General features: G+C 32.2%; 1 protein-coding gene across 8 annotated transcripts in view; it reads right to left on the bottom strand.

Moving 5' to 3' along the window:
* Positions 1-10,177: 10,177 nt before the first annotated feature.
* The window catches only part of LOC143065286 (polypeptide N-acetylgalactosaminyltransferase 5-like), a 73,499-nt gene continuing 67,770 nt past the window's right edge, over positions 10,178-15,906 (bottom strand). For all 8 annotated transcript variants that reach the window (XM_076238769.1, XM_076238775.1, XM_076238776.1 and 5 more), the window contains 5 exons: positions 15,364-15,549; positions 14,698-14,826; positions 13,943-14,047; positions 12,306-12,434; positions 10,178-11,436 (listed from right to left, as the gene is read on the bottom strand). In XM_076238769.1, coding sequence (XP_076094884.1) covers positions 11,308-11,436; positions 12,306-12,434; positions 13,943-14,047; positions 14,698-14,826; positions 15,364-15,549 — 678 coding nt within the window. In that variant the 3' untranslated portion in view covers positions 10,178-11,307. The remainder of the gene's footprint in view (positions 11,437-12,305; positions 12,435-13,942; positions 14,048-14,697; positions 14,827-15,363; positions 15,550-15,906) is intronic.

Raw genomic sequence — 15,906 nt, 5'->3', positions numbered from 1 at the left:
TGAGCCTGTGCCTAAAAATGGAGGTTTTCCAATGAAGGGTGGCCTTACATGAAGATGTAATATTTTCCAGCAATTTTAAATTCGTGAAGTTTTTTGGTTATAAATAATCCTTACATATGTATTTAATGTACTTTAAATGGAAAGAAAAATTACAAATGGTATATCATATTAGTTTAAAAGGGTCTTAGGCCAAGTAAGACTGAAAATAATTTAGGGTCAATTTAGGCTGTAGCACATATTTACATTTAAAAATGCATACTGAAGCTATAGGAAATAAAAATTTGTGTCTTTTTCATCATTTCTATACTCAGATTACATGATACAATAGATATGAGCACATAAGGACTCTTGAATTCAACTTTTTTTGCAGACAGTATGGTCAGATGAAAACATTTTTCAATTTTTACTGAAAAACTTGCATGCACTTTGGACCACTAGCTATCCTACAGAAGAAAAGAAAGATATTATGTGAAATGAAACAGATACAAAAGACATTATAAAGTGCTTTTTATACAAATTTAGTGAAATCTTTATTATGGACTTCAACTTTTATGTACCAAGCTCCTCACATTCAACTTGATCCAAACAGGGCGTTAGACGTGGGTCATTTATACAACACATTTTGCACACATTATCTGAGATAATCATCTTTTCTGTAGATTCAGAGTTCACAAATGAGTTATACAACTGGATTAAATTATAGAAACACAAAGATTGACTCATGAAAACCTGTCAGATAGAAAGTCAGATTGCCACATGTGCATCAAAATTGAAAAAGTTTTGAAATGCTCATTTTGACCATGTAATGCTAAAATGGGTCATTTTTGAAGAATTTCTATAAAAAAAAAGTTTAAATCCTTTAGTTTCATGCTATTTGACATATTTACACCATTTAATCATTCAGGGAAGTTGTCAAAGTACAGATTCCATTTTTCATGATTTCACCTCTTAGGTCCGAGTACACAGTTATTTCGTAGTGCATTTCTTTTAGACAATAAATGGAAATAAAAAAAATCCCACCTGCGCTTTCTCAATAATATTTTTACAGTGTTATGTACTACTTTTGGGACAAATTATATCAAAATTATAGAAAACTTCATCGGCTCTAACTCAAAATTTGGACAATTTTATGTTCAGGGGGTCTTGAAATCTTTTGACAGCTTTGGAAATACTTATTTTTAACCTTTTTCAGCTGGACCAAATCACTACTTTACTTTAAAATTAATGAATCAAATTTTTTCACAATGTAATTTTATCCCCCTACTTGCTATTTGAGGCATAAAACATGAAGAAATAAATTTGGAAGGGGTATAAAAAAAGATTGGCAAGTAACACACTGTCCACACTAGGGACTATATTCGTGGACATAGGTTTAGATTATTATTCCTATCTGTGGTTCTCAAGTCCATTTGGGCACCCCATAAGGTACCTCAATTATTGTCTTTGTTGGTGTTATACATCCCTCAGAATGTTGTAGATCATTGTTCCTTTTGGCTGCAGTCCCCAAGTTCATTTGGGCACCCCATAAGGAGCCTAATTATTGTGTTTGTTGGTGTTATACACCCCTCAGAATGTTGTAGATCATTGTTCCTTTTGGCTGCAGTCACCAAGTTTATTTGGGCACCCCATAAGGAGCCTAATTATTGTGTTTGTTGGTGTTATACACCCCTCAGAATGTTGTAGATCATTGTTCCTTTTGGCTGCAGTCACCAAGTTTATTTGGGCACCCCATAAGGAGCCTAATTATTGTGTTTGTTGGTGTTATACATCCCTCAGAATGTTGTAGATCATTGTTCCTTTTGGCTGCAGTCCCCAAGTTCATTTGGGCACCCCATAAGGAACCTAATTATTGTGTTTGTTGGTGTTATACATCCCTCAGAATGTTGTAGATTGTTGTTCCTTTTGGCTGCAGTCACCAAGTTTATTTGGGCACCCCATAAGGAGCCTAATTATTGTGTTTGTTGGTGTTATACATCCCTCAGAATGTTGTAGATCGTTGTTCCTTTTGGCTGCAGTCCCCAAGTTTATTTGGGCAACCCATAAGGAGCCTAATTATTGTGTTTGTTGGTGTTATACATCCCTCAGAATGTTGTAGATCATTGTTCCTTTTGGCTGCAGTCCCCAAGTTCATTTGGGCACCCCATAAGGAGCCTAATTATTGTGTTTGTTGATGTTATACATCCTACTGAATGTTGAAGACCTCAAGTCCTATTGGTTGCAAATCTTGCATGTATTTAGGGCAAAAACAGACCAAAACATTAAAACTTAATGTTGATCGTCACCAATGAACCATAAGCATGAGGTCAAGGTTGAATGATACCTGCCAGACAGACATGTACACCCTACAATAATTTCAAACACCAAATATAGTTGACCTATTGCTAATAGTATTTCAAAAACGCACCACAACACAAGAACTTAACATTGACCAATGAACCATGAAATCTGCTATACTGACATGTACCTATTACAATCATTAAATACACCACATATAGTATTAGAGAAACTGACCTTATCATGTAACTTTAACCTTGATCACTGATCCATGAAATGAGGTTGAGTTCAGGTGAATCTTGTCTGACAGAAAAGTAGACGTTGCAAGAAACCCATATACCAAATTTAGTTAATAACTAAGAGATTCATTCACATGACAAATAAAAAAATATTTTTTTAACAAGCAGTTGCTGAATCATGAAAATGAGGTCAAGGACAATGGACATATGACAGACAGAAACTTTGTATCATAAGGTAAATGCATACAATATATGAAATTCCAGGTCTTCTATTTTCTGAAACATAAAGCTTTATACAAATAGTTTTCATCACAATTGCCACAGGATAGTAATACATAACTCTTGCATACTGAGACTTGTAGCAGGTGAGATAAAAACCAGAGTGAAAAAAATCATTTAGAACTAGTATCTCAATTGTTTGTAAAACAATTGAAAGGTCTTTCCTGTAAAAGTGATGTTTTCGTATTGTACTTTGTACGACCTTTCCTTTGATATACGACAAGCACACCTTCTGAAACTTTTCACTTTTTACACTTAATGACCTCATCCGTCTACATTTTTGAGATCGGAATTATGATATATGGAACAGAGTAGATGAGCTTTCGTTTGATATACGACAACACCATGTTCTTGAAAGTTTGATTTTTGCACTTAATAACCCTATCCAACAAATTTTTGGAGGTCGGGAATTTGATATTTCAAATGTACACATCATGACCTTTCATATGATATACAACAACCCTACCTTAAAAGAACATTTATTTTTTGCACTCAATGACCCCATCCAACCCATTTTTGGGAGACGTCAATTTGAAATTTGAAATGTACGCTTTATGTTCTTTCATTTGATATGCGACAACCTTACCATCTGAGAAATTTGAATGTTTGCACTAAATGACCCCACCCGTCCCCCTGGGATGAAAAGGGGGTTTAAAATTTTCATTTTTAAGTAGACTTTATTAAGACCTTCAATTTGATATATCAGATGACCCCATTTGACAAAGTGCAAATAATGATGCAATATCAATTATATAAATAGAAGTTATGAAACTTACAAAGTCAATGCAAAACTTGAAAATTTCAAATTGATTTTTTGGTGTTTTTTTCCATGGAATGTTTTTGGTATTTGGTCAAACATATAACTATGTCAACCTCTTCAATTTCTAAAACATTTTAAGTGGTAATCTCTTGATGATTCAGAAATACATGCCTCCGCTCGAAAAACTTCAAACTGCATTATCTCTAAAACGACAATAGATATCTCAAATCTGTTAAATGATAAATGATCTACAGTTGAAGGACAACATTATAGAACAAGTGAAACTGCGAGCTACTGCTCACTGATGATACCCCCGCCGCAAGTGGATAATATTAATAGTGTAAAAATATGCAAGTGTTCGGTAAACAGGAAGTTGTCGAGTGATGAATCTGAAAACGCATCACACGGTATTGCTGACTTATAAAAATCCTGAAACCAAATTTCAGAAATCCTTGTATTGTAGTTCCTGAGAAAAATGTGACGAAAATTTTTAACTTGGTTATCATGTGTAAAATCATACAAGTGTTCGGTAAACAGGAAGTAGTCGAGTGATGAATCTGAAAACGCATCACACGGTATAGCTGACTTATATAAATCCTGAAACCAAATTTCAGAAATCCTTGTATTGTAGTTCCTGAGAAAAATGTGACGAAAATTTTCAACTTGGCTATCATGTGTAAAATCATACAAGTGTTCGGTAAACAGGAAGTTGTCGAGTGATGAATCTGAAAACGCATCACACGGTGTAGCTGACTTATATAAATCCTGACACCAAATTTCAGAAATCCTTGTATTGTAGTTCCTGAGAAAAATGTGACGAAAATTTTCAACTTGGCTATCATGTGTAAAATCAGACAAGTGTTCGGTAAACAGGAAGTTGTCAAGTGATGAATCTGAAAACGCATCACACGGTATGGCTGACATATATAAATGTTGATACCAAATTACAGAAAGGGTGGATGTGTAGTTCCTGAGAAAAATGTGACGAAAGTTTCATGGGACGGACTGACTGACTGACGGACGGACTGACAGACAGAGGTAAAACAGTATACCCCCCCTTTTTTAAAGCGGGGGTATAAAAAGAATTGGGACAATTTCAAAGTTCACCAAGGTCACAATTAATCATCAAATATATGATGCAATACAAAACTTGAGAACCGGAAGTCGTAGAGACATGGGACTATCACCATTCAACTCAGGACCACTTGACCTTTCAAATATTACAAGGTCAAGGTCATAGTAAAATGTGAAGGTCAAGGTGAAATTTCATCATGACCTGACATTGACCTCAAATTGAAGGTCTTGAACTACTGATCATCTTTGCAGTTTATAGTAGGTTGATATCTGTTACCTTTAAAAAGATATACACACAATACTATACTTTTAAGAATCATCCCGTCGTAACTTTTGAACAGACAGTCGAACTCTTTTGAGGACAGTGTATGAAATGTAGAGCTCGTCAAGAGGAACATTTTATACACTGTAAGTATGCAGCAAACTCTTATCGTTATCTTAATATGAAAGCTTGAAATTGCAGCGTAATTTTTTTTTGCACTCAGTGACCTTTGACCTTGGGTGCAAATTAAAGGTCACATGAACTTAAGATTATTGGTGTAGGTCCCAAGTCTTTACGACTTCCGGTTCTCGAGATACAATTTTTCAAAAATTGTTTATATTTTTTCAAGGGAAATAACGCCTTATAAGGGTTAACAACAAAATGATTGTATATGTTAATTAACATTGCCATCTGGTCCTGTACATGTTGCCGTTTTCAAATCGATTCTATCTTGAATACTTTTTGAGAAAAATGTAAAAGAAAGAAATTGCTTCAAGGGGACATAACTCTCATAGGGAATGATGAAATCCTTAGCAGCCTCATATGGTAACACATCATGATGAGATCTAACTATTGTCCAAATAAGGTCATGATATCTTCAAAAACAACGAGGGGGGGCCATGTCGAAAAAAAACAATAAAAGGGAGATAACTTCTAAAGGGGATGATGAAATCCTACACAGCCTAACTCCAATAGAAACAAGGGGAGGCCATGTTAAACAAATGCTGGATGAAAAAAAAAAAAAAAAAAAAAAAAAAAAAAAAAAAAACAGGAGAAAAACAATAAGGTCTTTCCTCGCGGAGAGGAAAGACCTTAATAAATGTTTTCAAAGGTCATAGTACTCACATGTGATAATAGACATAATCCATTTGAAATGTATAGGGTGCTTTTAATATCTCTGTCCTTTATATACTAACATACTCATTTTGGGGCCTTTTAAAGCTGACTATGTGATATTGGCTTTGCTCATTGTTGAAGGCGTTACAGTGACCTTTAATTGTGAATTTCTGTGTCATTTGGTCTCTTGGGCAAAGTTGTCTCATTGGCAATCATACCACATCTTCTTTTTAATAATAACCAATGTGTGTGGTGCCATACATTGTTTCAATAAGCTAAATCAATTGAATTGTGTATATTTTTATTTTGAAGGCACAGATCAGTTTTATCGATATACACTTTTATCACATTCAGACATATTCACACTTTTCATCAATCATCAATCATAACAAAAAATTAATCTTACAATTATGAAAAAATATTGTAGCATACTCATATTGTGTCAATAATGTTGATAAAGTATATTTTCAAAAATAAAACATTTATATGTGCTTTATAAACAAGAGAAAAACAGACTTGTCCAGTGACTTCCTAGTTCTTAGGCTATACAAATTAATTTGACATATTTCCACATTGTATGAAGTGTAGTGTTTAATTAATTCACTAATATAAGTAGAATATCAAAAAGAATATTTGATATATTTATTTTGTGTAGGAAATTAGATGACATCTGGATAAAAATTTGAAATTGAATAAAGGTCCTAGAACTAATGCTTGTTTTCTAGAGTATGAATTTCAGCCTGCTGACTCAAATACCGGTACTTAGATAGCAACATTTCATAATTTTGGTTTATTGGTCTCTTTTGTATTAACAAATTTGCAATGGATGTAATACTAGTTAATACAGAAGCTACTGATTGTAGCTCAGTTTGAGAATAAATAGATTCTATAATAAAAAGTCAAAATTCCATTCTGTGAACATTACAGAAAATGGTTTATCAGTAAATCAAAATTCTGTTAAACCATTTCTATTTTTAATCATTTCATCAACGTACAAACAAAACAAATTTTGTCTTTTGTATAACCACTTATATACTAACTAAATATCACAATTGTTTAAATAACGAACATATATAAACAGTTGATTGTGAATATACATTTTACTCCCTCCTTGGCTTAGAAGGCGATTACTTTTTCTACTTCCGGTATGAGTAAAACATACATCCAAAGTCACATATATTTCATTTTTCCTGCAACTTTTGAGAAAGAATTACCAGTTTTTTAAATACCCAAAAAGGAGAAAATAATAAAAAGGCATGTGCTTGTATTTAAGATAAAATAATCCATTGCAAATCTGGCAGGAAATGATTCTCTAGATTTTTCATTCATTTAACATTGGCACCTTTTTTTCATTCATAAGATATGGAAAACAATATTGATTAAAAATGATTGTTATGTTTAAATAAAATTTTGAAAAGAAAAGTAGGCGTTAGCAGGCAAATTTTGTAAATGGCACTTTATCCATAAAACCAGAGGGTTATCTGACAAAAAACCAATAAACTACTTGCTCCAGACAAACAACCCCAGCAGAATTATATCTATAATTTAATCATATACAACTGACAAAAAGTGTTACAATAAATTTAATATTTCAGCATGAATTCTCCAACAAAACACAATAAATTTAATATTTCAGGGTCTAGTATGTCTATACGCTCTAACAAAACACTATACATTCAATATTTCATGGTGAATACTGTTTGCATTGACAATGGACAATAATTTCTCTTTGCATCAAATAAATAATAAAGGATAAATATATATATATATGTGGATTTCATAATGTATACAATACTTGAACAAATGGATAGTCCTTTCCAATCAAGTGTCATTAAAACATATATCCTTCAAGGATGTTTAATACACAGATTTTCTGTCAATTGGAAAGAATAGCTTCTTTCACATGTGGAAGATGATTTTAAATGCTCATTTCTTTAAACAAACAAAAAATTATCATGCATGATTTAATGAAATAGTATTCTACAAACATATGCCCACATAAAATAAAAAAATATATACATTTTTTGACATGGATTTCCTGTGTGGACAATCCATTTTTTCAACTGCAAATAATCAATCTTTTTTCAAGGCAATTTTAAATACTCAATTAATTACTATTTCTAAAACATGATTTCCAATGTTGAAAAAAAAATCATACATTTTTTTATAGATTGTATTTTAAACATTTTCACAAATATAACAATAAAATTAAATGCTCAAAACAATTTCCCTTTAATGTCTGAACACAACTATTTGCTGTAGAATTTGTATACCATGTAAAAATATCCCACAAATAATGACTAGGTAATCTAAGGAAGCGATCTACCATGACCTACAAGATACCACGTAAACAACCCCACTACTGTGGTGTAACATAGGAATATATATCAATACTTTCATATCAAATACTTAGCACACATCTAGCCAAGTCTATACACACATATTAAGACCACAATACACATCAGCGTTTAGATTTTATATATCATATACATATTTAAGTAGACTTAAGACCACACATCACAGTGGCGGATCCAGGGGGGGGTGTTCCGGGTTTGGAACCCCCCTTTTTTTTGGACGATCAATGCATTTGAATGGGAGCATATAGTTGGAACCCCACCTTTACTCTGGGTTGGGAACCCCCCTTTTTAAAATGGCTGGATCCGCCACTGCATCAACTGTATGTAATATATATTTACTTAAAAGGGATAACAAAATACTGTATTGTATTTCTAACAACCTCTTGGGACATTCAAAACTGAAAATTGCTCTTCCATGACCTTAAGACTAAAACTCTTAACATCAAGTCTGGATTGACAATAGTTACACAGAAAAACACATTGTCAAAAGGAATGTTGTAAAAGGTGATATATTTTCAGATATATATATATAATGCCTAATTCCAATAATATATAAACTTATATGGCAAGTGTAAGTTAAATGTGTCCCATTCATAATCTTGTTCACACCATTCAGACTGAGTCAACATTATATATAAATCAGTCAACAAAAATAAAATTTTGGAATGTAATTAAAAACCATCACAGCTTCTTTTATAAACAACAGCCAAACAAATTACACCAATCATGGAATGTCCTAACGCCCAACAAACCAAACAAATAATAGATTGTTAACAAAAAGGTCAGCCCTTAAACAGTCTCTTTAGAAAAGATCAATGTCCACTTTGTGAACAGAAGCCTCACTTTCTTAACAAAAATATGAAGTGACTTGCTAATAGGGATGGCCTTTAGTAGGGTTCAAATTACTAAGATTAGGGCTGCATTGAAAATCAATTCTTGTCCTATAAGAATAGGAATATCTTGAGAGGGGTCTAAAAGAGTAATGATTCAAGAAAAATTAACATTTCTATTTTGACCCTTTCAATTGGAAGGCCTTGATTTAATTTGACTTGTACTTTTAGTAATGCCTGTGTGTACCCATTGTTGGAAAGTCTAAAGACTATCTTAATTGATACTTAGGGACCATGCATTTACAGGACAATAAGAAGCTTGACTACACACTAACATACTAGAGAACATGATACCTTGTATTGATTACAAACAAGTTTAACAAAAAAATATACAAATAACAAATGAGGAACATTATATTATGTAGAAACTAGGGACAAGGTGAAGCAAGAATTAATAATAATAATAAAATATTTGTACTTATCAACTCTATACTTGAATGAATGTCATTCACAATAGTAAACTACCTGTAAGTAGACTAAAAACGTAGTCTGAGGTGTCATATGGTTTTGTAATTTAAAAAGGATTTTGTCTGATAGAATGACCAGTTCAATATTTGATTTGGTCTGATAGAATGACCAGTTCAATATTTGATTTTGTCTGATAGAATGACCAGTTCAATATTTTGTTTGGTCTGATAGAATGACCAGTTCAATATTTGATTTTGTCTGATAGAATGACCAGTTCAATATTTGATTTGGTCTGATAGAATGACCAGTTCAATATTTGATTTTGTCTGATAGAATGACCAGTTCAATATTTGATTTGGTCTGATAGAATGACCAGTTCAATATTTTGTTTGGTCTGATAGAATGACCAGTTCAATATTTGATTTGGTCTGATAGAATGACCAGTTCAATATTTTGTTTGGTCTGATAGAATGACCAGTTCAATATTTGATTTGGTCTGATAGAATGACCAGTTCAATATTTTGTTTGGTCTGATAGAATGACCAGTTCAATATTTGATTTGGTCTGATAGAATGACCAGTTCAATATTTTGTTTGGTCTGATAGAATGACCAGTTCAATATTTTGTTTGGTCTGATAGAATGACCAGTTCAATATTTGATTTGGTCTGATAGAATGACCAGTTCAATATTTTGTTTGGTCTGATAGAATGACCAGTTCAATATTTGATTTGTCTTCAATATGTTTTCTAAAGATCAGTTCAATTAAAAACTTTTAAAGTCTATCTGAGGATTGAACATCCATTTTCACTTGCGATTGAAAAAGAATTATAACTCTTCCTTTTAAAGATGTTCATGAATATTCAGGATGAGTCCTTATCAATTGAAAATTGACAAGTTTTAGGTATAGAAATTTACATTTCTACAAGAATGTGTTTTATTCCTATCAGCCTAATTTTATTGTATAAAAGTGTCACGTTCTGTGTGTAATATGCAAATAATACAACAAATCTAAAATAAAATTCCATATTAATGTACAATAACAATAAAGTATTTAAGTATATGCACCATATATTAAGTAGAAAGAAAAATAGGTCATTCTACTCATAATAGGTCATTCTGCACAGCAGAAAAAGACCAATAACCTTAACACGATCACTTCAGTTGGACTATACTTAAATTCTTTTGTGAATACTTGACACTTGACACACATTCATTCAATTATCAGAAATATCTGAACTTAAAATATCCAAATGCATCAAGAAGTTATCTATTTCACATGAATGGAAGGACTTGTAGACTCTTAAGTGCCTGTATTCTCTAACAAAGACTAGGTCATTTATATTTTCAAATCACATGTTAAAACTATTTATGCAAATGAAGTATTAATTGCTGAACCTACATTCTGAAGTTTTTAGAGCTAATTCAAAAAATTAAAACAAAGGTAGATATTGTAACTATTTTTTTTAAGCTGATTTTTTTATTTTATGTATGATTAGTTAAATATAATAAAATATTCAAATATATATCTAAGCTTCAACCATAGTTAATTGAGATTTCAAACCCATTATGTCTCAACCACTAAAGTAAATGATATCTAACAGATAATTTATATATACAGTGTTCCCCAAAATTAAGTGGCTCAAGGGAGACAATTCCTCTTCTAAAGTCAGTTTCATTGTATTTAGCGGAAGTATCACAGTGATTTTATCAGTCACCATTGTCAACCACACTTTATCAAAAGGCCACCTACTTGGCCTCATGAAAGGGGGGACTAATGTACAACAAAATGATATTTACAAACTCAATGATATAGCCAACCCAAATAAATGAATGAATATAGACTGTTGCACCTTGGAGGTTAATGATCCATGATAATGACTGGTTTACATGGTGATTAATTCATTAAAATTCTAGTCACAGCATATGTTATTGCTTTTTTCTTTTCCATTGCCATAACTGTCTATCTATCCCAGTACAAGATTTCATTAATAACTTCTGTCCATCTAATGAAACCTCCATACATTTCTGTGTATTAGAATGAAAAATAGTATTGTCCTGAAAGAAAAATTAAAAAAGAATTAAATTACATTCCTTACTATAGCATAAGAGGTTGACCTCTCAAATAAAAGAAACACACAAAAATAACTCAAACTGATCCTTGTTGACATCATATTTAACATATAAACTAGTTCTTTTAGTTTGATTAATGTAGTACAAAATAGGGAGTTGTCTCCCATATACCATGTCAACTCAGTTGATACATCAGTCATTTTCTATGGAGTGTTTTGGTAACTTGTCATTTTGTATTTTTTGTTTTCTCATAGATTTTTTTGTCTGATTTCAACTTTTTTTTATCTTCTTTAATTATGTTCTGTTACACAAAGTGACATAAATTTTTCCTCTTCCAGATATGGAATCTAAACTTAAAGATCTGTCATGAAATAGAAGTTCCTTCATAACATAAGTTGCAAATGCAAAAAGTATTCTGGAATATTATTCCCACTGGAATGAGTAGTATAGTAAATGTTCCTAACGGAATGAATGGTATAGAATATTTGTTCTAACAGGAATAGATATAATGACATTGTTTATAACAAAGTTTCTAGTAGAACATCTGTTAGGCGGAACAAATATATGTTGACAAGTGAACTTTGTCATTGGCACTCATACCACATCTTCCTATATCTATTTGTAGCATGAAAAATGGTATCCTATCCAAGGTTTGACCTGACCAGGGATCAAACCAATGCTTTTGAGAACCTACTCATCAAGGTACTTCAAGACAACAGTGGCAGTTTTTAGTATTGGGTTGGTAGCTGTCTCATTGACATTCATACTACATTTGATTATTTTTCAAACAAAATAAAATGAAAAATGTAATAGGATGAGTAGAGATGACATGAGTGACATCAATATAATATTACCTCTCTATACTCCCACTGTTGGTTACCCTTCTGACTATGGCAAGGGTAGATAATTATACTTTCTCCACCGGAGAAGTCAAGACAACCATCATCCCTCCTTATCTCTCCAGTCTTACTTAACATCCAATACTGAAAATAACAAAGTGCATTTTACTGGTAATATCAACAGCCAAAAGAAAACTATAAACATGTATTACTGCAACAGGTATTTTTTTATTATAACCTTTTTTTCTAATGGCATTCAATGAGTAGATTAGAAGGCTAAAAGATCTGATTTTATAGCAAATGTTATGTTTTACAAATGACCTGTCTTTTCTCAAAGATACAATTTCTCTATGAGGATTCATGCATCACTGACTACTTTTTTCTGATTATGTATACACAATATACTAATAGATATCATATTTTTCTCAGGTAAGTAATTACACAAAATACAAAGCATTGTGTCTTTTTCAAACAAATATACCATATGAAAAAATACAGCTCTCCTCCTACATGAAAAACCATCAATTTAGATCACATTTACATCTCTGAAGGAATTTGTGCACATTTTATGTATCCAAATTATATGAAATTTCAAAGACTTTTACTGTTTCTCTTGTTTCTTTGGGTATGCTTGACTTTTCTAGAAAGAGGCCAACACTAGCCAGGAATATGTATCTAAGGTTGTTTCCCCTTGAACAAAATGTATGTACATTTATTCATTTAATAACTTCTAATTGAGAAGATACCTCTTCCTAAAATATACCAACATACATTCAATGTATTATTCCTATCAAGTAACCATGATGATGGCCAGACAACATACAACAGCAAAAAACTTGAACATATTGCACTAGACACTATTGGCCAAGTCAGCTAATTAAGAAACAAGAAAAGCAACAGAAAAATGAGATTTTTTCCCCATCTGAACTAGAATGTAGGTACATTTATTAATTATCCTGGTCATGAAGAAGCTTTATTAGGACCCAATCAGGCAATGACCATTCCGGTTAAGATATAGCCACATATTACGTGCTTATATCAGCATGATCAGAACAAACCTGACTGCCACCCTAGTTATGGCATGTTATTTACAAGGCATATGCTGAAAAAGAACCTGATTGCCACCCTAGTTATGGCATGTTATTTACAAGGCATATGCTGAAAAGGAACCTGACTGCCACCCTAGTTATGGCATGTTATTTACAAGGCATATGCTGAAAAAGAACCTGACTGCCACCCTGGTTATGACATGGCAAAGTTAACTGATGTATAACTACATTCAAGAACTGAAATGGCTGAGGGTTGTAATGGGGGTACCTTCATGATGAATAACGATAAAAATTCTTGCAAAATGACAATAAAAGTAATTTTTGGTGCACGACTATAGAATGCACACGGTCTTTTAGACGATAAAAAATCTACTGATTCAGACGAATCACGTTAATTTCTTCCAGAAATAAAAAGGTAATGATAATTATTTGAGACCTCTGACGAACAACAATAAGGGTATTATGACGAATCATGGTAAATTTTAACCAATTTAACGCAAACGTTAGCCAAAAATGACTGTTTGACTCCTGACTGTAAAGGTCATTCCTACCCTGATGACTGCCAACATGGCCACAAGTCAATTACCACATTTATAAACTTACCTGATTGCCACCTTGGTTATGACAAGGCCACATGTTGACTGGTTTATGCATATTATGTGAATCAACTGAACTATCAACACACATTGGTTTAGCTTTACTTCTAATCTGTAATTATAAAAAATAAATCATGATTAAACATAATCATCCTAAACATATTATTAGTAAAAGTTTTTTTTTTACATTAACTGAAACATCTTCTAAATTTACTAAATAAATTTTCTCAATGAAGTTCGTTCACCAAGTCCTTTTTTACATGCTATTTAGAATTAACTAGGTTATGTTCAGTCCATAGACAGTATATCACACATTACAAATCACATTCCTATACAGCATAAATAACACTCTTACAATGACTTTAATGTACTTCGTACTGGGAAATAAATCTTACCTAGCAGGAAAAAAAAGATTACAAAGTGTTCTCTAACATATCAGAACCTTGTCTGATTATGTTTTTTTCAAAAGATATCACATAAGAAACTTTCTTTGTATTTACTATGTTTTTGTGTTGTTTTTTGTTGTTGATACCCATCATATTCTTTTATTCAAATTGTTTTACTTCTTGTGATATGTCTTTGTATGAAAAATTTACTTGTAGCAAACCAATCTGACTTACCTCCCCTGATGCTATAGAATCCCCATGGTACAAACAAATCTGACTTACCTCCCCTGATGCTATAGAATCCCCTGGTACAAAAAAATCTGACTTACCTCCCCTGATGCTATAGAGTACCCTGGTACAAACCAATCTGACTTACCTCCCCTGATGCTATAGAATCCCCTGGTACAAACAAATCTGGATATATATTCTTGACAAACCAATCAAAACTTTTACAATTTAAACTTTTCCTTAATGCCTTTCTCTCTGTTACATCACCATATTCTCCCTAAAATAAATATATTTTATTGTTATTATTTACCTCTAGATATGCATATATAAAAGAACAATATTTTAATGTCCCTCCTTTGCACATATTTTACATTTCTAAGGGCCATAACTCTTTTTTTTCAAGTTGATCATCAATCACTACAGAATTTGTCCAAGATATTGCTGATATTAACCTATAGTATAAGTTTTATATAAAATCTGGAAAGAATTGTACCTATGAGAGTGCCAACAAGACCAAACAGATGGACAGACCGACAGACACATGGTTTTCAATGTCCCCTAAAATGCGCTACCCATGTCATAAAAATGACATATTGGAATAAACCATAGAACATCATCCCCATTCCTATTTGTATGTAGATCCACATTAACATCCTTATCAGCAGGACTTAACACTATATGAAATTTTAATATGAGTATCCAATAGGTTGCCATATATAATTTGTCTGTGCTACTTTACATCTAAATTGCTTAATTTATCACCCCTTTTGAACACACGTAGAAATCTCTCTATTAATATGAATGGTATACTCACTAAATCATAATTAAATCGTTCATAATAATAATTTTTGTATTCATCCATCCAAACTTCAGCTAATCGTATAGAATTTTTCTTCACAACATTGACTCCTGTCCTCCATTTGTAAGGGGATCTTTTACGGAAAATGTGACCAACATGAGAACATGGAACTATCTCTAATGTACCTCCACACATCCATATCTGTTCAAATATAAATATAGAGATGTATAGATACAATAAATCACCGTCAACTTCAGCATCCCTTCTATAAATATAAATCAAAGCCATAAAAGCACCGAAAAGGTAGTTTCAATCTAAAATTTGAAATCAATGATTTTGTGACTTCCAGTAACAGTCTTTAGTATTTGGGTTATTTAGCTGTTCCTTGTATAAACATTTTGCACTTATTATGTGCAGGCACTACTGCTTTATTTCATTGTGTCTGGTAGCAGCAATAATTCTAAGATTGAATGGAAGTGTCTGGTACTGAATATTTGTTTTGAATTAATCACTATTAAAAGGCTTTAGTTTAAAAGTCAGTCAACAGGAGTGATATGC

Source organism: Mytilus galloprovincialis, chromosome 2 (genome assembly GCF_965363235.1).
Source record: "Mytilus galloprovincialis chromosome 2, xbMytGall1.hap1.1, whole genome shotgun sequence".
Classification (NCBI taxonomy): domain Eukaryota; kingdom Metazoa; phylum Mollusca; class Bivalvia; order Mytilida; family Mytilidae; genus Mytilus; species Mytilus galloprovincialis.
The sequence above is the reverse complement of the archived record's forward strand: the minus strand, read 5'-3'. Positions and strand labels throughout refer to the sequence as shown.